This window comes from Aulonocara sp. 'chitande type north' Nkhata Bay, linkage group LG3, assembly GCF_057382095.1.
Source record: "Aulonocara sp. 'chitande type north' Nkhata Bay isolate Kocher_YH1m ecotype deep benthic linkage group LG3, A_spYH_male_GT1.1, whole genome shotgun sequence".
NCBI classification, from domain to species: domain Eukaryota; kingdom Metazoa; phylum Chordata; class Actinopteri; order Cichliformes; family Cichlidae; genus Aulonocara; species Aulonocara sp. 'chitande type north' Nkhata Bay.
Window position 1 is genome coordinate 75,514,879 of NC_141346.1, and position 25,546 is coordinate 75,540,424.

The 25,546-nt window shown below is 40.8% G+C and overlaps 1 protein-coding gene across 1 annotated transcript in view; it reads right to left on the bottom strand.

Moving 5' to 3' along the window:
- LOC147337028 (uncharacterized) overlaps nt 1-25,006 on the bottom strand; it is a 642,403-nt gene extending 617,397 nt beyond the window's left edge. Inside the window, exons 1-8 of the mRNA XM_086286246.1 lie at nt 24,933-25,006; nt 23,783-23,931; nt 23,396-23,646; nt 22,717-22,758; nt 19,221-19,370; nt 17,273-19,049; nt 15,170-15,343; nt 9,694-9,853 (exon numbers count right to left, since the gene is read on the bottom strand). Of these exons, the coding sequence (XP_086142372.1) occupies nt 9,694-9,853; nt 15,170-15,343; nt 17,273-19,049; nt 19,221-19,370; nt 22,717-22,758; nt 23,396-23,639 (2,547 nt within the window). The 5' untranslated portion in view covers nt 23,640-23,646; nt 23,783-23,931; nt 24,933-25,006. The remainder of the gene's footprint in view (nt 1-9,693; nt 9,854-15,169; nt 15,344-17,272; nt 19,050-19,220; nt 19,371-22,716; nt 22,759-23,395; nt 23,647-23,782; nt 23,932-24,932) is intronic.
- Between the last annotated feature and the right edge of the window lie 540 nt (nt 25,007-25,546).

Here is a 25,546-nt window from a genome sequence, read left to right on the forward strand (position 1 = left end):
CCACACCCTCCACCTCAATATACACCACAGTTTTCTCTGCTGTGGAAATGAGATCAGGAGGAAATCATCATTATTATTATTTAATAAACGCTCACATTAATGTGGGCTTATTTGTTTCATATTAGAAACATTAGTTGAGTGTTTTTAGTATAAAATGGTCAAAGTCCCTCTTTTTGCTCCTCCCCTCACCTGTGGATGGACGGTGCTGTTACCGTGGTGACAGCTTGGATGTGTTTCAGTCCTGCCTGGTTATCACTGCAGGAATCTTTCACATTTATTACAGGTAATAACTCTGATTTTTCTGTGTATTATGAACCAAATGTATCCTGATACACACAGAGATGGATGAGCAGAGGTTTTTTTTGCAGTTTATGTAGTTACTATGGACTTAATGCATACATATTATTAAAATTAGGGCTATAACAGTTGTATTGATGTATAGCAACTTGAAATGCTCCCACAAATGGCTCCACAGCATGTAAAAATATAACAAAAGCTCTGGCGGACTTGGTTCTGTGGTCAGTCTTAAAGGGTGAAGTTAAACTCTGTAATCTTCACTGTGTCACAGAGTTCAGTGAGTCCCGTTATTCACAGTATCAATCAGATCATCAGAGAACAGCTGATCAGCAATCAGTGGTGCCAACAGCGCCTCCTGTGGTGAGAGGATGCAATAATGCAATGTAGCATTTTTCCACTCAACACTTGCAGTCATGGAAACTGTCTGTTGGATCTGTGTGACGTTGCTTTCTTGGTTAGAGTTCCTCACAAATGTCCAGATGATTCTTCTAATGAGGCGTCGACCATGTTTGCAGCTCTTTGGAAGAAAACGTCGCCCTTTGCCATCCTTACTTTTCTTTGACTTCTTCAAATGCAGCTGAACTCCAGCTGGTATTTTCTTGGACTTTGCAGCTGTTTCTGGTCATCAGTTCATTCCTGCAAACCTCTGAAGCTGAACAACAATGATGCTGCATTGCTGGCTGATCCCAAAAGGTTGATTCTGTTCATCTGGACGTTTTCAGAAACGTTTGCTCACTGATCAGGTGACTTCTTCAGTCTCAGCTGACTGCAGCTTTACAAGCTTACAAACAGCACATTTGCACAATGACTGAAAGCAGCAGCACCTGATATATATGATACTAATATAATACATATACATATATAATCCATACTAATGATGAAGGAACTGAGCTCACAGTCCATTGTTCATTCAGTGAACTACTCAGTTTATTTTGGGCCTCAGAAATGCTCACTCTGTTTGTACATCACTGTCAGCAATAGACTCATTCTGCTGTGTGGACAGGAACACATGTGACATCACTTCCTGTTTGTTTGTGACTGAAGAAGTTTACAAGGAATCATTTAGAAGAGTTTCAAACATCAACTGATTGAATCCATGAATCTGAAAACGTGTTTGTGAGTGAAAGAGACAGACATGTACAGACTGAACTATCTGTTCAACAGTCAGAGTGTTTCTGTAACAGGAGACACTCTTTACACTCCACTCAGCACAGGGACACTGAGGAACCAGGAGACCAGAACCTAAACCCAGGATAAAGAGTTTGAGTGAATGTGGTGTTGAAGGTGTGGAGGTGGATCAGAGTGTCAGAGGAGACTCTGTAGAAGGACAGAGTGCCAGCAGGACAGTCCACATACACTGCTGCTCTGTTAGAGACAGAGGAGGAGGAGGAGGAGGAGGAGGAGATGGATGTTTTTATTTTATTGTGCCAGACATGACGAGGACCATCATTATAGCAGCTCAGACTCCAGGACTGATCATTTCCTCCAAACCCACAGTCATCACTGCCTCCTTTCCTTCTGATGCTTCTGTAACTCACTGATATATAAACGTCTCCTGTCCACTCGACCTCCCAGTAACAGCGACCAGTCAGACCATTTCTACACAGCAGCTGAAGATAATAATGAAATCTGTCTGGATGATCAGGATATGACTGAACCTCCTCCACATGTGTCACCTTCCTGTTGTTGTCAGACAGTTGGAGCTTTGTGTTCACTGTGTTTGTGTCGATTGTGAGTTGACAGGAATCTGATGGAGAGAACAAACACAATCCAGCTGCAGTTATTGATCCATCATCTGTTCATTGATTGACACTTTGATGATGACTCCTGACATGATGAAGATGGTTGAATGTGTGCTGCTTTGTTTTCATGAATCCCATTAAAAACACACTTACACTTCCTCAGACCTGGTCTCAACCATCGGACTCCAGCAGGCTCCACCCTGAAAGGAGGAGGGGGGTCAGAGCAGCACAGTCAGCATGCACACATGGACATTACATGGCTCTCACACACACACTGTTACACACTGAGCTCAAAGCTCGGCTCCACTGTTTTATTCAAAGAAATCTACATTTATTTATCAGCACATTTAAAAACAGCTTGAGCCAAAGTGCTGCACAGAGTAGAGAGAAAATAGGAAACATACACAGTAATGACTATAAAGACTGGTCAGGATTGAAAGCTACAGAGTACAAATGTGTTTCCAACCGGCTTTTAAAAATGTCCAGTGTTGGTGACGACCTGATGTGAAGGGCGACTGTTCCAGAGTTTGGCTGCAGCCATCGATAAAGCTCACCTCTGTTTTTACGTCTAGTTCTGGTCAGAAGCTGCTTATCTGCAGACCTGAGGGCTCCACTTGGATTCTTTTGTTAAAGAGAGATAAGATGGAGCCAATCCATTCACAGATTTAAAGACAACCAGATCTGGAAGTGGATTCTACCACGTACTGGTAACCAGTGGAAAAAGCTGCTGATGGGTCGTCTAGCACAGACCCACCGCTGGAACCAGACAATTGATGAGGGAGAGAACTGTGACAGCGCCGTTCCTTCACTTGACCTCAGTCGCTCTCGTCTGCTCCCTCGTAACACTGCTCTTTATTGAGCTTACATGAATATGCACAAGTTCATTATGACGTCTTACACAGGTATGAACAAAGAGTACCAGTCTGTGCATAGTGTGTGTGTGTGTGTGTGTGTGTGAGTGTCTGTGTGTGTGTGTGTGTGTGTCTGTGTGTCTGTGTGTGTCTGTGTGTGTGTCTGTGTGTCTGTGTGTGTGTGTGTGTTCCAGATGTGACCCTGTGACCCCAAAGCTGGTGCTAAGAGTCCAGCGGTCCCCCTAACAAAGGGCTCTTATACTTAACCAGACACAGAGCAGGTGTCCTCCTACACCAGGGGTCTCAAACTCGCGGCCCGCGGGCCAATTGCGGCCCGCAGGACGATAGTTTTTGGCCCCACCTTAATATGAAAATGTAATGTTAGTTTGATAATGTATGACACTTTACAGTGTTGTGGGCGGAGCTGAATTAACCCACCAATCAGGGTGGGATATGGATCTCAGGGGACACCAGCCGGGCTTGATGCAAGCAGGGAAACATTTCTCAATGAGTCAAAGTTCCAGCAGTGTTGCCCTGGAGTGTTTCTTTCTTTCCTGTGCCTGGCTGGCTTCCTCCTTTCTATTGGGCAAACGCCGACATTCGCCCCAGCGCGCTGCGTTCACAACACTTCAAAAAAAGTTGTTTTTTTAAGTTGCTGCCCAGCGGGACATTACACGTATATAGATTTATACACACGTCAGTGGGATTTAAAGTTATTTTTCCACAGAGAGAGATCTCATATTAACTCTCACAGTGATGCGTAGGCGGCGGGATAAAAGAAAAGTCATGAACTCAATGCAGCCCAATTTAGTCTGCAGTCACATAGCGACACCTGTTCATCGGCAACAACAGTCCCCGGTAACCCGGACTAATTATAGGGTCGCACCGTAATTTGTGGCTCCATGTTTTTATTTGCATCACTGCGTTTGCATTGCAGCAAACATGAACATTACATATATTTCAATATAATGTAAAAGCAGTCAAAACAACTAACATCAGAAACAGCTGATGTTATTTGTTATATGTCACGGTGTCATTTCCGCTTCTTTCTCCTGTAACAACAGCCCGGCGCCGTGAGCAGTCGCCTTTTTTGCGCTCGCTATCCCTGCACTTTCTACCATCTGCAAACGCCACGGTGTTCGTGTCGTCATGAAAGACATGAACATCGAGCGTAAAAACAAAGGAGACTGCTACCGGCTTTTTATCTGCCGATCGCCGTGCTACGGTTGCAAGAAAAAGAAGCAGAAATGACGTTCTCTACGCGTTGAGACGTTCCCCGTCCGTCGGCTAAACGCTTGATTGAAACTTCAATGCGACAGTGACACCAAGTAGAATTATAAATGTCACATAGCCCCAAACATGTCTTTTTCAAAGCCTGCGGTGAAGAGAAAGGTTGGTGATGAGCACCGACAATTTCAGGAAAAGTGGGAAATGCAATATTTCTTTGTTGAGCACAGGGGCACCCCGACCTGTCTTATTTGCACAGAGAAAGTTGCGCTGCACAAGGAATACAATTTGAAACGTCATTACACAACTAGACATGCTGAGCTGGATGCAAAATACCAGGGAGACGAGAGAGCGAACCGGGTTGCCAGTCTTAAAACAGATCTACTGAGGCAGCAAGATTTCTCCAAGAAAGCAACCAAAGAGAATAATGCAGCAGTCGGAGCCACGTGGTTAGTGAGATGATTGCTAAAGCAGGGAAGCCATTCACAGAAGGTGCATTTGTCTAAAAGTGCATATTGCAGGCTGCAAATATAGTCTGTCCGGGAAAGAAAGGTCAGTTTAGCAACATCAGCCTTTCTGCCAACACCGCAGCAGATCGCATTTCTGACCTGTCAAGTGACATTTATGACCAACTGTGTGAGAAAGCCAAATGTTTCAGTGTATACTCAGTCGCTCTTGATGAGACCACAGACATCACCGACACTGCCCAGCTCCCAATGTATGTCCGTGGTGTTGATGACAGTTTTGAAGTGATGGAGGAGCTGCTCACAGTAATTCCAATGCATGGCCAGACCACCGCTCAGCAGATATTTACAAGCTGTGTGATGCCATTGAGAATGTTGGTTTGCCATGGAAGAGGTTTGTTGGAATAACAACAGATGGAGCGCCATCAATGACAGGGAGGAAAAATGGACTGGTGGCACAAAACAAACTGGAAGAGGAAGGCGTGGAGGAGGCCATTGCTCTGCACTGCATCATCCATCAGCAGGTCCTTTGCAGCAAATGCCTGAAGTTTGACAATGTGATGTCTATTGTTGTGAAATGCATCAACCAAATCAGATCCAGGGGCTTAAAGCACCGAAGGTTCTGTGCTTTTTTAGAGGAAATGGAGTCAGAATATGGGGATGTGCTCGACTTCACTGAGGTACGTTGGCTCAGCAGGGGAAATGTATTAAAGAGACTTTTTGAGTTGAGAGCAGAAGTGAAGCCTTCATGGAGAAGGATGGAGTTAGTGTTCCTGTGCTAACTGATCCCAAATGGCTCATGGACTCAGCTTTTCTTGTTGATATGACACATGAGCTTAATGTACTGAACAAGACGTTACAAGGCCAGGGGCAACTTGTCAGTGCTGCCTATGACAACGTGAGAGCATTCTCCACAAAACTGGCGCTCTGGAAAGCTCAGCTCTCTCAGACAAACCTTTGCCATTTCCCAGCATGCAAGGCACTCGTGGATGCAGGCACACCATTCAGTGCTGACGAGTATGTTGATGTCATTTTGAGGCTACAGGAGGAATCTGATCACAGATTTGCTGACTTCAAGACACACAGAGCCACCTTTCACATTTTTGCGGACCCCTTCTCCTTTGATGTGCAAGATGCCCCTTCTGTGCTTCAAATGGAGCTCATTGAGCTGCAGTGCAACTCTGAACTCAAAGCAAAGTTCAGGGAGGTGAGTGGAAAAGCAGACAAGCTTGGACAATTTTTGAGAGGATTGAGCCCTAGTTTCCCTCGGCTTTCCCGAATGTTCAAGTGGACCATGTGCCTTTTTGGTAGCACATACTTGTGCCAAAAGCTCTTCTCCACTTTGAACTTCAATAAGTCCAAGTACAGGTCCAGACTTACGGATGATCATCTTCAAGACATACTGAGGGTCGCAACTGCTTCCTCCCTCAGGCCAAATCTGGCTCGGCTATGCGAGAGGAAACGCTGCCAGGTCTCTAGCAGCAAGGAGTAGGCAAGAGAAGCCATGTTCAGAAGAACAGTTCATTTTCTACAGTGTTCCATTCATGTTCAGAAGAAGGTTATAGAACTGTTAATACAGACATTTCAATCTAAATACAGCAGATATAGAAGACTGAAAGAAAAACACAAGTTCACTGACTAAAAATATCTTATTATTATTTTATTTATGTATTACAGATTGATTGATTTTCTTATTAATTCTTAATTTGTTTATTCATTTTTCATATTTTGTGTTAAAAAATAAAAATAAAGAGATTTGAGAAGATTGGAATTTTTTAACCATGCCTTTCTTGTGGAAAACCTAATGCGGCCCAGCCTCACCCAGACTCTGCCTGCAGCGGCCCCCAGCTAAATTGAGTTTGAGACCCCTGTCCTACACCATAAATCAGTAAGAGAGGGTACGACCTCTCTCATGGCCCCAAGTGGTGTGTGCATGCCAGAGCACTCTGGAAGGCACACAGAGTCTTTACAGACTACTCAGGATCAAACCTCTATCATTATGCAATCGATTATACAACTCTAAGCATATATGAGTAAATATTTCTAAGCATAAATGACAATCAACAATATAAACCTTACAGCTGGTTTTAATAACAGAATTCATTTGTTTCTCAAACGAGAAAGAGCTATCGAGAAACACTCCTAAATCTTTAGTTCTTAACTTTTCCAGTGGGCCAAGGTCAACATTATCTGCTAATGCTAAATAGGCTGCCGTTATTAACTAATGCTAATTTGACATGAATTAGCATTATGCACTAATGCTAACACTTACTTTTTGTAACAATGTGAGTAGCTAATGCTAACACTATTTCCCTTAACTTTATAACAATGTGAACGGCTAATGCTAACACTCTTTTTCCTAGCATTATAACATCTGAGCTGCTAATGCTAAGTAGGCTGCCATTAGCACCTACGTCTAATTTAAGGCAAATACGCATTAGAACCTAATGCTCATATCGTTTTCCTTTGCTTTATAACAATGTGAGCAGCTACTGCTAAATAGCATTAGCTAATAACAGCAGTCTAATTTAATGCAAGTTAGCCTCATTTGCATTACAACGATGTGAGGAGTTAACGCTAAGTATGCTGCCATTAGTGGCTAATTCTAATTAGGGGTGAATAAATATTACCAGCTAATGTTAATATCGTATTCTCTTCCCTTTTAACAATGTGAGCAGCTAGTGCTAGGTAGGCTGATGCTAGCAGCTAATGCTAAAGCTAATTTAATGTGAATTAGCATCACATTAGTGAGGAGTTAATGCTAAGTAGACTGCCATTAGCAGGTAATGCTAATTTTAGGTGAATAGGAATTGGCAGATAATGCTAATACCATATTTTCTTGCTTTATAACAATGTGACCAGCTAATGCTATGTAGGTTGCCGTTATTAGCTAATACTAATTTGAGGTGAATTAGCATTATCCCCTTATGCTAACAATGTTTTTTCTTACTTTTTAACAATACAAGTAGCTAATGTGAACACTTTTTTTTTTTTATTGAATTCTAATTTTTCCCTTGCGCTGTGAAGAGTTAATGCTAAATAGGATGCCATTAGTGGCTAATTCTAATTTTAGATGAGAAAGCATTAGAAGCTAATGCTAATACCATATTTTCTTGCTTTATATCAATATTAGTAGGTAATGCTAAGTACGTAGCCATTATTAGCTAATGCTAATTTAGGTGAATTAGCATTATCCACTAATGCTAACACTGTTTTTGCCAACTCTTTTCCCTTGCATTATAACAATATGAGCAGCTAATGGTAAGAAGGCTGCCATTATTAGGTAATGCTAATTATTATGTGTGTTAGCATTATCCGCTGCTGCTAGCAATGTTTTATCTTACCTTTTAACAATATCAGCAGCTAATGCTAACACTACTTTAATTTCAGTTAAACCTACTTAGCATTAATTAACTTCATTTAGCATTAAGAAGTTTTTGCTATAGGCTACCATTAGTGGCTAATGCTAATTTTAGGTAAATAGAAATTGGCAGCTAATGCTAATACCATATTTTCTTGCCTTATAACAATGTGACCAGCTAATGCTAAGCAGGTGCCATTATTAGCTAATACTAATTTGAGATGAATTAGCATTATCCGCTTATGCTAACAATGTTTTTTCTTACTTTTAACAATACGCCATTAGTGGCTAATTCTAATTTTAGATGAAAAAGGATTAACAGCTAATGCTCATACTGTTTGCTTTGTAAGAATGACAGCAGCTAATGATATGAAGTCTACCGTTATTAACTAATGCTAATTTGATGAGAATTAGCATTATCCGATAATGGTAACTCTTTTCCCCTGCATTATAACAATGTCAGGAGTTAATGCTAAGTAGACTGCCATTAGGGGCTAACTCTAATTAGGGGTGAATAATTATTAGCAGCTAATACTAATACCGTTTTCTCTTTTTCCTTATAACAACTTGAGCAGCTAATGCTAATTTGATGCGAATTAGCATTATATTAGTGAGCAGTTAATGCTAAGTAGGCTGCCATTATTAACTAATACTACGTTGACGTGAATTAGCATTATGCGCTACTGCTAATACTGTTTTCTCTTACTTATTAAAAATGATAGTAGCTAATACTAATACTCTTTTCCGTTGGGTAACAACAAAGTGAGGAATTAATGCTAAGTTGGCTGCTTTTAGCGGCTTATTCTAATTAGGGGTGAATAATTATTAGCAGCAAATGCTAATACCGTTTTCTCTTTCCTTATAACAATATGAGCAGTTAATGCTAATTTGATGTAAATTAGCATTATATTAGTGAGGAGTTAATGCTAAGTAGGCTGCCATTAGCAGCTAAAGGTAATTTGAGGTGAATAAGCACTAGTAGCTAATGCCAATACCCTTTTCTCTTGTGTTATAATGATGTGAAACGTTAATATTGTTCTCAAACAACAGAATGAGAATGAAATATTGATTCTAACAGGGCCCATAAACAGCATTAGCTTAGCAGCATTAGCTTATCAGAGTCTCCATCATGGTCACACAAATCCTTAGCGGAGCAAAGTGGCCTACTTAGCAATAGCTGCTGTAGAAAGCAAAGGGAAAACAGTATTAGCATTAGCTGCTAAATGTGCACTTGAGAACAAATCTATTGTGAATTCAGCCGTGAATGTAGTGTTTCCAGTAAGCTTCCATTTCCAAATGTTAGCTGCTCCTGTCTGCCTCTTTGTCACACACACAGACTGAAATGATTCACAGCCTTGTTTCATCCTTCTGTCAGTGTCACTGACTGTCACTGTGACTGTGGACATACAGCATGGGAAACACACACATGGCTGATACTTGTATCTAAAGTTACAAAATGTTGTCTCTGTCCAAATATTACCTAACTGTAAGTCTACTTTTAATGAAACTCTCAACATGACTTATCAGTTATCATTAATGTTCCTGCAAACAGACTCCTTGAAGACCCCCTACATAAATATCCATGTACTATCCAGCTAGACTAGTGTGTCTGTCCCTGAAAATATTCCTGCATGTGTGATTGTTCATGTCTCATCTGCAGGAAACAAACAGGAAGTGAGTGAAAGACACAGGAAATGATTCCAGCTCTTCCTCCTATATCAGACATTCTCTCCATACCTGAGAGTGTCCAGTCTCCAGCCTGGATCCTTCAGTCCAGCCGACAGAAGCTTCATTCCTGAGGGACCTGGATGATTGTAGCTCAGGTCCAGCTCTCTCAGATGGGAGGGGTTGGAGGTCAGAGCTGAGGCCAGAGAAGTACAGCCTTCCTCTGTGATCAGACAGCCTGACAGACTGCAGACACACAAAACAACAATCCATCTGTTATCCATCTCTATAGCAGCATAACTAAGTGATGGTTCAGGGTCACCTGATCCAGCTCTAACTATAAGTTTTATCAAAAAGGAAAGTTTGAAGCTGATCGTCAAAGTAGAGAGGGTGTCTGTCTCCTGAACTCAAACTGGGAGCTGCTTCCACACCCAGTCCAACATAGCCAGGCTTTCTTTGCTGCTTTGACAAAACCTCAAATCCCAGTCAGAGATGGTGAGCATCATCACAGTGATGATCATTTCTCTGTTAACCCAGGCTTTCTGCTTCAGGATCTGTGCACGCTCACAGAACAAGGAGACCTTTAAACATAATTTCACTAAATGGATGGACTGAGCTCAGCCTACAGATGAACTGGATAAATAAAGATTTGACCTCAGTGTGCTCAGTGTTCCTGTCTATTCCTAACATATTCCTAACATGATAGCTGCACTTTAGAGCTCTAAAACTGGAACTGACACATATTTAAACTCCACATGTTACTCAGTACATTCAGTTCTGACACTCGCCCACAGTCCAACAAAGGAAACATGGAGATCACATCAGTTTGTCACCAAAGTCTAATTATTCCAGAGGGCAGTGTTGATACAACTAAAGTTATTTTTAAGCAAAGTTGAGTTTTTTATTGTCGCAGTACTTCATGTCTGAAGTATCACTTAAATGCATTACACGCTGTTGATGGCAGCAAACAAACCACCCAAACAAACAGAGGTGGGAGGCTTGGGCAGACTACGTAGGATCAGCTTGTGGGAGGAGTCAGGATAAAACCAAAGAAAGACAAGCTAACAAACACCACAGTGAAGGGAGTAGCTACAAACTGCAGGCTGATTAGTGTTGTTGAAGAAGTCGGTCTGAGGAACGTTCTTAGGATCAACAAATGACGGCATGTATGAGCCTCCCTCAAGACGCACCATCACAAGAAGAACACATGAGCTGTAGAAAAAGGAGAGACTATGAAAGCCACGGCGTTACAACGTGCACCAGCTGTTGGTCTCTCTGGAGACTACTGGGCGTGGCTGGGTAACCATGGTTACTTGGGAGTTACAGTACATGATATTAATGAAGAGTGGGAGCTGCGTTCTATAGCAAACAATTTGTTATGAGGTAATCAGCTGATCTTAGTTTAACCGGAAGCCCTTCACAATAATTGCAATGCCTTTATTTTGTACAACTACCATCAGTTCGTCTGTACTGATGGTAACTTAAAGTCACACTAATGTCGTTTAGTTTCTATAGTTTATGTAGTGGAAGTATACTACAGTACCCTGATCACTGATAGGACAGATTTATGTAGATATACACCTTTGTGTTTAACATTACTGCATTATAGTACTGTGATCTTTGTCCTTATATATGGCTATATTAGCTATACTGATGTACGTACATATAACTGGATATGTAACTTATCTATTCATCTTATTTGTCATGTATTTGTATTGTGTACTTCCTTTTTGTAAGAAACCACACACATGATCACAGCCGCAAGAATCAATCAGTGAAAGAATAAAGTGTCTCAAACCAAACCTTAAGCTCTTTATTCCACATGCTGGGATCATTTGGCCTTCAGTGGTGTTCTGGCTGACACACCGGAGTGACCAGAGTGCTAAAGAGTGAATCGGACACACCAGTGTCATCTCTGATATCTCCACTACATTTAATCGTCCTTCAGCTTGTGGCTGCCGTTAGCTGGTCTGCTAGTTAGCTGATTTGCTATTTAGCCGGTGTGCTAGTTAGCTGGTGTGCTAGTTAGCCGGTTCGCTAGTCAGCTGGTGTGCTGACCAGCGAACCAGTAGGTTACAAGATGAGCTTGTCTGTCTGATGAGCCAGCTCTCTCTGTCTTGGTCATTTTGTCCTTGGGCAAAACCTAACCTACCACTACAACTGTAGCTTACCTCCACCAGTGTGTGAATGTGAGAGTGAATGAATACAGGGAGTGCAGAATTATTAGGCAAATGAGTATTTTGTCCACATCATCCTCTTCATGCATGTTGTCTTACTCCAAGCTGTATAGGCTCGAAAGCCTACTACCAATTAAGCATATTAGGTGATGTGCATCTCTGTAATGAGAAGGGGTGTGGTCTAATGACATCAACACCCTATATCAGGTGTGCATAATTATTAGGTAACGTCCTTTCCTTTGGCAAAATGGGTCAAAAGAAGGACTTGACAGGCTCAGAAAAGTCAAAAACAGTGAGATATCTTGCAGAGGGATGCAGCAGTCTCAAAATTGCAAAGCTTCTGAAGCGTGATCATCGAACAATCAAGCGTTTCATTCAAAATAGTCAACAGGGTCGCAAGAAGCGTGTGGAAAAACCAAGGCACAAAATAACTGCCCATGAACTGAGAAAAGTCAAGCGTGCAGCTGCCAAGATGCCACTTGCCACCAGTTTGGCCATATTTCAGAGCTGCAACATCACTGGAGTGCCCAAAAGCACAAGGTGTGCAATACTCAGAGACATGGCCAAGGTAAGAAAGGCTGAAAGACGACCACCACTGAACAAGACACACAAGCTGAAACGTCAAGACTGGGCCAAGAAATATCTCAAGACTGGTTTTTCTAAGGTTTTATGGACTGATGAAATGAGAGTGAGTCTTGATGGGCCAGATGGATGGGCCCGTGGCTGGATTGGTAAAGGGCAGAGAGCTCCAGTCCCACTCAGACGCCAGCAAGGTGGAGGTGGAGTACTGGTTTGGGCTGGTATCATCAAAGATGAGCTTGTGGGGCCTTTTCGGGTTGAGGATGGAGTCAAGCTCAACTCCCAGTCCTACTGCCAGTTTCTGGAAGACACCTTCTTCAAGCAGTGGTATAGGAAGAAGTCTGCATCCTTCAAGAAAAACATGATTTCCATGCAGGACAATGCTCCATCACACGCGTCCAAGTACTCCACAGCGTGGCTGGCAAGAAAGGGTATAAAAGAAGAAAAACTAATGACATGGCCTCCTTGTTCACCTGATCTGAACCCCATTGAGAACCTGTGGTCCATCATCAAATGTGAGATTTACAAGGAGGGAAAACAGTACACCTCTCTGAACAGTGTCTGGGAGGCTGTGGTTGCTGCTGCACGCAATGTTGATGGTGAACAGATCAAAACACTGACAGAATCCATGGATGGCAGGCTTTTGAGTGTCCTTGCAAAGAAAGGTGGCTATATTGGTCGCTGATTTGTTTTTGTTTTGTTTTTGAATGTCAGAAATGTATATTTGTGAATGTGGAGATGTTATATTGGTGTCACTGGTAAAAATAAATAAATGAAATGGGTATATATTTGTTTTTTGTTAAGTTGCCTAATAATTCTGCACAGTAATAGTCACCTGCACACACAGATATCCCCCTAAAATAGCTAAAACTAAAAACAAACTAAAAACTACTTCCAGAAACATTCAGCTTTGATATTAATGAGTTTTTTGGGTTCATTGAGAACATGGTTGTTGTTCAATAATAAAATTATTCCTCAAAAATACAACTTGCCTAATAATTCTGCACTCCCTGTAGTGGGATTGTAAAGGGTCTTTGAGGGTCTCGAAAAGCGCTATATAAATGCAATCCATTATTATTATTAAGAGCATCTTTAGGCCTGACTGTGCTCATCCTTCCTCCAACCTCTCCTTACCAAAGATAACAACTACATCAGTATTAGCTCAATAACAATTTCTGCAATTCAATTGTGGACATTCATTTTTAAACCTTGTGTAAAACGATAAAACCTCAAAGTCTGAGCATTATTCTTTGTGCAAACAGCTCTTGCAGGTTCCCCCGGACTTAGGTTATTTTTATTATTTAATTACTTTCCTTTAAGCAGCTGTTCAGGCTACTAAACTCATCCCAGAAATAACAAGTGACACCATTAATAGTACAGGTGGGAATCACCATACAACTCGCGATACGATATTATCACAATACTTAACGCACGATACGATATTATTGCGATTTTTTAAAATATTTTGCGATATTTAAATTCTGCACATAAAGGTAAACTTTATCAATATTCATTTTATCTAATATCAAAGTCTCACACTCAGTCTTTCTCTCATTTCAGTCAGTTTTATTGTTGACAAACTGAACGGTTTGTATTACAGTCTAGTCCAACTTAACTGAATGCAACCATCTGGTACAATTATAGCTATTCTGAACTATGCAATTTATGAAAACTATGCAGCCCCTTCAGCAACTGAAGAATTTGAAAGTAAATTTAAAAAAATATATAATTTTACATTAAATAAAAAAGTTTCAAACTTAATTAAAATTAAACATGTCTTAAATTAAAATAAGTAAACTGTCATGTTTATTGCTGCCAAAAAAAAAGTTAAACACATTTGGACAGTGAAGGAATGTCAGGATTGTTGCTCAGAAAAAGGATCAACATGCTCTGAAGTCAACATGCTCTGACTCCAGAGCATGTTGACTTCAGAGAAAAAATTGTTTGTAACAAAATATCGATTTCTGCTGTCCCTGTATCGATACATTATTAGCAAACAAAATATCACGATACTACACAGTATCGATTTTTTCCCCCACCCCTAATTAATAGTGGAGCTAACTTTAACAGGTGAAACTGATTTGACCTATAAGGCTACTGCAGTTACTTCTTATCAGGTTTAGTAGGGAAGACATCTGGATGAGGTAGTTAGTAGTATGTAGTTAGTACCGGGCGACTCCCCTCCCCCACATCGGCACCAGAACCCTGTATTATCTACAGGGTAAGACTGCCTGTTTTATCAAACTATGGCCATTACTACTGTGATCATTTGCAGCCCAGTGTGCCGCTCTCTCTGCTGGGATGAACCACTGGAGCTCACCCAGTCATCCCTTTCTTTCTCTCAAGAAGAAGTGAAATAAATATATTTATTATGTTACGAGTCTAATATTCTTTAAATCAAACTGTAATGAATAAATCAAGCAAGAAGATTTGGTGGCTCCACGTGTTGTAGAAGAAAAGATAAACATCTCATTTTGAGAAATCAGCCTTTAAAATTAAGTACTGTGAATAAAAAACAAACAGCGAGCCAATCAGCAGTCGCCAATATCCTCCTAATTTAATTCACAAAGAAATCAAATATATATATTATGGGCCCAAAGGAGCCTAAATCTTTAAATTAGGCAGTACATGAAGTATTTTTTTAAATAAACAAAGACATGACTATAACAACTTTTAGTAATTCAGAGTCCGATTATCCACTCAAATGTAAATAAAAGTTCACTTGACAGCTGTAAAAGTTACCTGTTTATACAATAATATAAATCACATTTCAAATGATCATCTGTGGAAAAGTTTGAATCCTGACCTGAGAGTTTCCACTGCACACTGTGAACTCTTTAGTCCAGCGGACAGAAGCTTCACTCCTGAATCCTGCAGGTCAGAGTTACTCAGGTCCAGCTCTCTCAGACTGGAGGACTGGGAGCTGAGGACTGAGGACAGAGCTTCACAGCTTCTCTCTGACAGGTTACAGCCACTCAGTCTGAAAAATAAAAGACAATCTATAAAACAAGTACTCATGTAGAGTTTGTTAATACATTTCACAACATTAAATGTTGACTTTCTATTTTTAAAGGAAACATAAACATACTAAGATACAACATCATATGTATGAACTTTAATTAATAATTCTAAAAACAAATGTTTTCTGATCTGACCTCAGAGTATTCAGTTTACAGTTTAAACGTTGTAGTCCAGCAGACAGAAGCTTCACTCCTGAATCCTGCAGCTTTCTGATACTCAGGTCCAGCTCTGTCAGACTAGAGGACTGCGAGCTGAGAACTGAGCACAGAGCTTCACAGTTTTCCTCTGAGAGTTCACAGATGTTAAGTCTGAAGATAAAAACATGAATAAAGATTGTTGTTAAAGTGTAATCAGGGTGCAATAGCTTATTGTCTTGTGCTGAGCAGGTTAGTAAAACTTCTGTTTAACTTTGAAATGAATAAAAATGCTATGAAACAAGGATAACTGGATAAAGACATAAACAAAAACAAACATCAAACACATAAACAAACAGAACTAAACAGAATACAAATTGATCTGACCTCAGAACATTCAGTTTGGCATGTGGACTCTCCACTGCAGCAGACAGAAGCTTTACTGCTGAAGCCTTCAGGCTGTTGGTACTCAGGTCCAGCTCTCTCAGACTACAGGACTGGGAGCTGACCACTGACAACAAATTTTCACAGCCTTTCTCTGAGACGTTACAGCTGCTCAGTCTGTGAGAGAAAGGAAAAAAACAAAAACAAAAAAAAACAAACAATATATGTGATCAAATTAAATTTGTTTATATGTTGAACCCTTTTTTAAAAAAATTTATTTAAACCTATGAGACTATGAGTGCTACCAGTCCAGTGCACATGATTGGTACCTTGATGGTACCTTGCTCAGGGGTACCACAAGGTAACTATTCGGTGGATTCGACCCCTGACCTTATGATCATGGGGCGACCACTCTGCCTACTGAGCTAATAATTCTGTGTACACTGTCATACAATATTAACTAAAACAATTATTTTAGAAAATTTTAGTAATTCAATAATCATGCTCATTACCTGTGTATTGTGAATAACACTTGATTTTAAACACTAGCTGTATAAAACTCTTCCTGTTAAAGGTGTGTATAAAGGAGATGAGCTGAAATGCAGACTTCATGGAGAATGTTTGCTGTCAGCATATATCAAAGACAAAGCAGAGATCCATCCAGTCTCTTCCACTAAGCCCACAGAGGGACAGACAACCACTCTCACTCACACCTGCATGAAGTTTAGATCACCAGGTAACCTAACTGCATGTCTGTGGACAGTGGGAAGAAACTGTAGAGGACCCAGAGTGAACCCACTGTAATTCTGTGATAACACTGGTTATGGAAGCCTTACAGTTACATATGGTTACTGACAAGAAACACGACCTTAGAGGCAATTTCAGTAATGAAGACCGAGTTTCTCCCTCCATACAGGATGAAAACATGACAGCACAGCAGAGATTTATATTTAAAAAGGGAGGGTGTGCACTGAAAGTGAGATACAAACTTGAACTTAAATTATGAACATCAGAAAAAGATGTAGGTGAAGTCTGGCAGGTGAAGTTTGTGCTTTAGAATAAAACAACCAAACTCCTGGAGTTGGAGACAAATGAACAAGCTGAGGATAATAAACCTGTCAGAGGGGCTGAAGCATCAGAGCTCATGTTCTTATAGGCTGGGTCTGGATTGTCCTTTGATAAGAGTTACAGAACAAAGTGTGTTTTAGAAATGCTGGAGTGAAACATTAAAACTACCATATATTTACCGAGTGACTGATGATCATTTAATTTACTATTTTAAAAAAATGTTACAGTGCTCTTTGAACTCAGCATTTCTGATTTATTTCCCATGATTTTAACAATGAAGCGATGACAACATGTTTACTCACAGAGCTTTGTTGGAGGCTTTGACCACTGGCAGCATTCTCAGAAGAGCCTCCTCTGAAGCAGAGTATTTCTTGAAGTCAAACTCATCCAGATCTTCTTCTGATGACAGTAACATGAAGGTCAGAGCTGAGCACTGAGCAGGAGACAGTTTACCTGTGGAGAGACTTCCTGAAGTCCTGTATTGTTGGATCTCCTCCACTAGAGAACGATCATTCAGTTCATTCAGACAGTGGATCAGATTGATGCTTTTCTCTGCAGACAGATTCTCACTGAGCTTCTTCTTGATGTACTGGACTGTTTCCTGATTGGTCTGTGAGTTACTTCCTGTCTGTGTCATCAGGGCTCGTAGGAGAGTCTGATTGGTCTGCAGTGAAAGACCCAGGAGGAAGCGGAGGAACAAGTCCAGGTGTCCATTTGGACTCTGTAAGGCCTTGTTCACAGCACTCTGGTGGAGAGATGGTTTAAACCACCAGGACGTTGTTTGTTGTTCCAGCAGATTGAGTCCAGAGTTGATGAAGGTCAGATGGACATGAAGAGCAGCCAGAAACTCCTGAACACTCAGATGGATGAAGCAGAACACCTTGTCCTGGTACAGTCCTCTCTCCTCTTTAAAGATCTGTGTGAACACTCCTGAGTACACTGAGGCTGCTCTGATATCGATGCCACACTCTGTCAGGTCTGATTCATAGAAGATCAGCTTTCCTTTCTGCAGCTGATCAAAAGCCAGTTTTCCCAGAGACTCCATCATCTTCCTGCTCTCTGGACTCCAGTGTGGATCTGTCTCAGCTCCTCCATCATACTTGACCTTCTTCACTTTGGCCTGAACCACCAGGAAGTGGATGTACATCTCAGTCAGGGTGTTGGGCAGCTGTCCTCCCTCTCTGGTTTCCAGCACATCCTCCAGAACTGTAGCAGTGATCCAGCAGAAGACTGGGATGTGGCACATGATGTGGAGGCTTCGTGATGTCTTGATGTGGGAGATGATCCTGCTGGCCTGCTCCTCATCTCTGAATCTCTTCCTGAAGTACTCCTCCTTCTGTGGGTCAGTGAACCCTCTGACCTCTGTCACCATGCCAACACAGTCAGGAGGGATCTGATTGGCTGCTGCAGGTCGTGTGGTTATCCAGAGGCGAGCAGAGGGAAGCAGTTTCCCCCTGATGAGGTTTATCAGCAGCACATCCACTGAGGTGGACTTTCTAGGGTCAGTTAGGATTGTAGTTTTGTGGAAGTCCAGAGGAAGTCGACACTCATCCAGACCATCAAAGATGAACACAACCTGGAAGTCTTCAAAGCTGCAGATTCCTGCTTCTTTGGTTTCAGTAAAGAAGTGATGAACAAGTCCCACCAAGCTGAACTTTTCCTCTTTCAGCACATTCAGCTCTCTGAAAGTGAATGGAAATATGAACTGGATGTCCTGGTTGGCTTTGTCTTCAGCCCAGTCCAGGCTGTATTTCTGTGTTAAGACTGTTTTCCCAATGCCAGCCACTCCCTTTGTCAGCACTGTTCTGATTGGTTCATCTCTTCCAGGTGTGTCTTCAAAAATGTCTTCTTGTCTGATTGTTGTTTCTGGTCTGTGTGGTTTCCTGGATGCTGTTTCAATCTGTCTGACCTCATGTTCATCATTGACCTCTGCAGTCCCTCCCTCTGTGATGTAGAGCTCTGTGTAGATCTGATTCAGGAGGGTTGGGTTTCCTGCTTTAGCGATCCCCTCAAACACACACTGGAACTTCTTCTTCAGGGTGGATTTAAGGTTACGCTGACAACGTCCACTGGGAGTTCCTTTAGAAATAAAGAAAAATATATATATTGAATTTAAGTACTTATCAAGGGTACATGACCATTTCTTTCCTGCCCAAATTAAGTGCTTGTGAAGAATCAGGTCAAGTTCTTGCAACATTATGAAATTTTAGTTTTTCCATTAGCTGATATTATTTATAGATATCTTCTTACTGCTCAGTAGATGATCAGCCTGCTTATTCAGCTTCATTCTCTTCAGGATGTTTGCTGTGATCTTCACAAATGACTCCTTGCTTGAATTATTATAGTTGAACTTTTTCATTTGTTTTGAATCGAGTTTAGGCTCACACTTTTGATATGACTCTAGAAAAACAAACAAAAACATAATAACAGATCCATCACAGCATTATTAAGCTGTTGCATGGTTTGTTTTTTGTGTGTGTCTTTTTTTTCAGCATCATGTGTAACTGAAGCCTTTTTTGTATTTATTAATAATTCACCATCACATCATGTCAGATGTTTAAGTTACTTCATGAGAAATTTTAACTAAGTACATGGGTGTTAAAGTAATGTTTTTCTGTATATTTAAACAGTTTGTAGACATCAAAGCCCTGTTTATTTTTTATTTTAGCAAAACATCGTCTGAGGCAAGAATAAATCAACTAATTAGCAAAAACAAAAGAAAGAAAGAAAACATGTTTGACATAAATTACATTTATTATAATTACAAATTATATCCCCAAATTACAACAACTGCCACTTGAAGGAACTTTATATTGTTAGATAAAAACCTATAAAAACAACAAGAAGAATTAAGATTTATAATTATACCAGTATATACAAGTCAGGAGTACTTATGCACTAAGGGTTGACCGGGAATGATAAAGTGGATGATAAATAGGTAAATGTAATCATCAACAGTCAAAAATAAAAACCAAACTAGACAAAAAGTCGGTAGCAGGTAGACAGAAGTTAAAATAAATTAATTAATATAGGAAGTATGAGACAGGGGGACCAACTAAAGCTTAAGGAAGATTACATTTAAATTTAAAATTCAAAACTGAAACTAAAACAATAAACCATCAAAACAAGTACCTAGAAGTGCAAAACCAGAACCACATTGTTTTGGTTTTGATTGAATTGGCCGCTGCCTTTGAAACAGTAGCCCACAATATTCTAATATCTTGATTAAATGTCCTAGTGGGCATTAGTGGCACTGAACTTAAATGCTTTAGGTATTATCTGGCAGAGAGAGCTTTCTCTTTGAACCTTCTTAGTTCTGATTTTTCTGCTGCTTGTTGGACATGTGGCCTACCAGGGGGTTAATTTTAGGACCATCGCTATTCCCCCCCCCCCCTTTACATTTTAAATGGACTGATTGATATATACTGCTTTTCTACTCTCCCAGAACACTCACAGCAACAAAACAGAGGTGATAATGTTTGGGCCTAGTGGCCCATATGAGTCCTTTTTTGTTGCTTTGGGAAGATACCGATTCACAAGGTCCCGAATCGATTCGATCCACGACTCGATTTAATTCGATTCACTTCAATTCGATTCGAATTGAATCTGGGAAATTTTGACAGTCAGAAATCCGTACATTTACATATTTTTGTATCTATAAAAAGGAAGCTGACACACGCAAGACTTTATCAAAGGTGTGAGCATCACAACAGATGCCTTTGTGTCAAAGTAGCTGAAGATAAAACACAGAAAAACATGAAGGTGATTTTCCAGGCCTGGGATTTTATAAAGATATTCTGCAGTACATCAAAAACAAAAGAAAACCATTAATCAACATATGAACGTTACCTCTGATGTTACAGCGGCTTTATTAGAGACACGGCTGAGCGTTTTGCATAATTTTAAAAAGTTTAAATTTGTTCAGTATTGAACGGCAGAAATTAGGTTTTCTTTTCGGAAGAATGTAGAAGGAAAAAAAAACAGCAGCAGACAGCATGTAAACAGCGGTAGACTTGTGCGTAACAAGCAAGCGAATAATGCAGAAAACAGATTTTTAGATGGGAAACTGTTCTTGAAGTACAGAGAGAGAGAGAGCTGTGCATGAAGTGTGATTTTATTGTGGTGGAAGCAAAACAGTAAAAGTCAGAGGGAATTCATGATGATTGATTGATTGATTGATTGATTGATTGATTGATTGGTAAGTTATTGCAACATGTGAACAATATACAGGTACATTTAGAAATGAAAATAAGAGAGAAAAAAATACTATACAAAATACATACAAAAAAACGTTCTGATTAATTTATATGTTGAAAGGGAGTGGGAAGAAGTAAACACTTATTTAATCCCACCCCTTTGCCATAAATTATCAGTTAATATTTAGTCAGCTTCCTTACTGATATAATGATGTTTATGTTGCTGCTGGTTCGGTCAGTATTGTTTGGAGAGAGATCAAACTAACAGCTTTAGAATCAGCACAAAAAGGGCGTGAACACAAAGCGCGGACCCGCCGACACCTCAGAATCAGCGAGCTGTCGGCTTTCAGCCCCGACCGTGTCCGTGCCGTCAGGTGAGAAAGGCGACATCTCACTGATTCTGGTCCGCGCTGTGTGTTTAGGTCTTTGTGCAGAATCCGTGTTCCTGCTCTCATTTACTGTCTTAGCTGTTTGGTGGTTGTTGAAATTTTCACCTGAGATTCTGGCGTTTCGGGCAAAATAAATTTATATTAAAAAATCGATTCAGGATTTTAATGAATCGATTTCACGTTATCCAAGCCAGAATCGATTTTAATCGATAAATCGATTATAAAAACCCACCCCTAATTATTACCGACCTTGGGTTTAATTTGGACAGTGATTTTAAACTGGAAAGTAAATTATAATTGTTGTCTAGTTTTTCAAAGTATAGCGTTTTTTATTTTAGGCAACTGACAGCAGTGAAATGTTTTCTTTCAAATTCAACAATTTTATTTGTCACACACACAATACAACATGTGGTTTCTAGGCAGCACTTTGAAACAGTGATGCATACTTTTATTTCATCCCATCTGGACTACTGTGATTGACTTTATGTGGGAGTCAGTCATTACTCTCGCATGCTCAGCTGGTTCAAAACACTGCTGCATGAAGAACCTATAAAAGAGAGCATGTTACCCCTGTCTTAGCCTCGCTCCACTGGCAGCCTGTATATTTTAGAGTTTATTTTAAAATTGTTGTGTTTAGTTTTACATTTTTCACAGTCTTGCCCTGCCTTACCTTCTTCACGCCTACACACCTCATCAGTCAGCTGACCAGCTCACTCAGATAGCCTTCTCTATCATTGTTCATAAGTTATGGACTAACTTGCCGTTACATGTTAGAGAGCCCCCTTCACTGTCCACTTCAAAAACACATCTTAAAACCCATTTTATTCTTTCTGACCCACTGAGACTCGGTCTGTTTTAGTTATTTGACCTTTTTTATTATTTTTTATATCACATGTATTGTTATTATTTAGTATCAATGTACAGCACTTTGTGTCACCTATGGCTGTTTTAAAGTGTATTATAAATAAAGATAGTAGGTAGGTAACTGCGGTTATACTTATGGGCAACTGTTCATTAACTGGGGCTCAGAGCTTAGTTACACTGCAGAGCTGAGGATACAGAGATACCACATGGAAACAACCTGAGTTCCTATTGGTCAGTGCAGGCTTCATGTGTTTCTACCTTACCAATGGCTCCTGAGACAAACTAAGGAATTATTACCTTGTGATAAACAGGATGAAGATGCCTGGGCTGAGGGTTTCCCTGTTGGAGTAAAGTGCACCATGAATAAGGAACTGTTTGTTTAACAATGAAGACCTGCATGGCTTCAAAATACTCTAAATATAATCTCCAAAAGTTGATTCTGTTCATCTGGACGTAGTGTTTTCTGGGAGAAACGTGTCGTCACTCACCCAGGTGACTTCTTCAGTCTCAGCTGACTGCAGGTTTCAATCTTATAAACTGTACATTTGGATATTGACTGAAACCAGCCCACTGAAGGAACAATGGGCTGGGAGGTCAGTTTCTTCATCGTAATTAAGCAAAATCTCATGACCACTGATCAACAACCACTGATCAATAACCATGAGTCCCATTCACAGAGAGTTGGGGAATGGCTGCAATCACAGCATGTAAGATGGTGACAGATGTACGAAACGTTTCTCCCACTGAAAACGCTACATTCAGATGAAAAAACAAATCAACTTTTGGAGATTTACTTACCTGCATGATTGAGCATGCATCAAGATGTCTAAATATAATATTTGTACTCAAACAAATTTAGAAGAGAAAAGACACACAATTGAAAGTTCAGACTAAAACAGCCTCAGTTTTCCATCCATAAACTGTGACAGTGTTGTCCTGATACTGCACTGAGTCATGTCTTTTTTCTCTGACTGACCTTCATTCATCTTCTTTAAAATCAACTCTGCCACCTCCATTACATGGCGAGTAGTGTATGTCTCCACCATAAGATCCACTGTTCCATGACGTCCATCCTTCCTTGCGTTCTCCAGTCGGCTCTTTTTGATGGTTGTGAAATCACCTCCGGGTCCTTTTTCCAGGTACCAGTGGAAGAGTTTCAGCTCCTCTTCTCCCAAATCTTCCAGCCTGTTCAGCAACTGCTCCTCAACAGATTTTTCCATCTTTCAACTGTAAAACATGAGAGAGAACATGAATCTCATCACATGTCCAATGTATTTACTTATTTAGAATATTTAGAGTTTGAGCAGTTTGAGTTCAGGTTTTGTTCTCAGAGCTTTTATTGAGCCCTAATGTCTCCTTTTACCTCTTGAGCTCCAGCGCCCCCAGTACAAAGGGGGTGAACTACCGTTTAACCCTCCAGCTCTCAGGTCTTTAATGCAAATATGGACACGTATCCACAAAAAGCTCAGAATTCACCCAAAGAATTCACATCAGCTCACACACACTTTCTACCTGCAGAGGAAACACAAATCATTCATGTGCACATCAGCTGAAATCCTCCTTTCATCATGTGTGCTGTCCAAATATCAGCTGCTTCTTTCCTGCTTCATCTCAGTGTCAGCTGGATGCAGTCAGACAGCAGTGTGAGGCAGAGGAAGCTGCCATCAGCTGCTCTGCTATCAGTCCACTAGATGGAGCCTGAAGCACACACGATGCATTCACTGACACACACTGAGTCACTGTGACTGGAAGCTTCAGTCAGTCCAACACGTGTGAACAACATTTTAAACCTTTCAGCTGATCCAGGATTCAAAGAGGATCAGCAGAGTTAAAGCTTCACACTAATTCTTGCTGCTGAGTTTGCAGAGAACTGCACACACACTGATTCACTGCTAATGAGAAGCTTCTTCCATCCAGTAATTCATCATCCATCAGCTCTGCTGCTGCTCTCAGTCCTGGACTCTGATCACAAACTAAAAGCAGCTTTTTAACTCGTGTCTGTAAGAACTCTTAGTGTTAGCTTAGCGTTAGCTTAGCGTTAGCTTAGTGTTAGCTTAGCGTTAGCTTAGTGTTAGCTTAGTGTTAGCATGCTGTGTGCTAGCTCAGCGTCAGAGCTCTGCAGGTGTCTCGTGTGTAAATATTAATCACAGTGACAGTAAAGGAGGTAAAGGGCTGTGACGTCATCACGTACGCTGCGTCCTCTGTGGGCTCTGAGTGAACTCAAAGTACAAACTACAAGTACACAAACACGAACGTAGCTCAGAGTGGCGGACACACTCGGCCTCGTTGGTCCAGCTGTGAGTCCGTTACCGTGAACTATGGAGCGGCAGATTTGTGCTGAACTAAGCTGCACACAGCTGATGTTAGCCAGGAAACATTACACACTGACTTTAATGGAGAGACCGGAAATACAAACACACACAGTTTGTTGTGTGAAGAAATCAAACACGAGCTGAACAAACAGTAAAGTTCCTAAAGACAAACTGTTAAAGGAGGAAACAAAGCAAACTTACAGTTTCTTCACACACCAACAACAAGCTCCACTCCACACCTGGACACTAAACACGGACACACAGGTGAGCTGCTTCCTGGAAGGAGGCGGGACTCCACCTGAAACTCAGCACAGGTGGGAGGGGCTCAGCTCTGTGTGTGCTGATGTGTTAACTTTAAAAATATGCCGTCTGACTGCTCAGACTGAGTCAGAGTAAAGTTCACATGCTGACGTGTGGAGACATGAAACCTTGTTGTAGCTGCAGGTGTGAACACACTGATCCCAGATCAGCTCTGCTGTATTTGTAACATGAACATTTCTGCTGCAAAGCTTCAAATGTTCAGCATGTTTCTCTGTTTCCAGTCTATAGATCCAGTCACACTTTCTACCTTCACCTGTGCAGTAAAGACTGAGAGCAGAGCTGAAAGCAAGCGTCCAATCAGTGAGCAGCATCAACACCTGAGCTTCATTCAGACTCTGTTATTGAAGATGTTGTTGGTACAAAGTTCATCTGCTGCTCACATGAATCCATGAAAGATTTATTTCACTGAATGTTTCTTCAAAGCTCATTTCAACCTGTTGAAGTCATGAATGAAAGTGCAGACTGAGAGTGGATCACATGATGTTTGAGGTGTG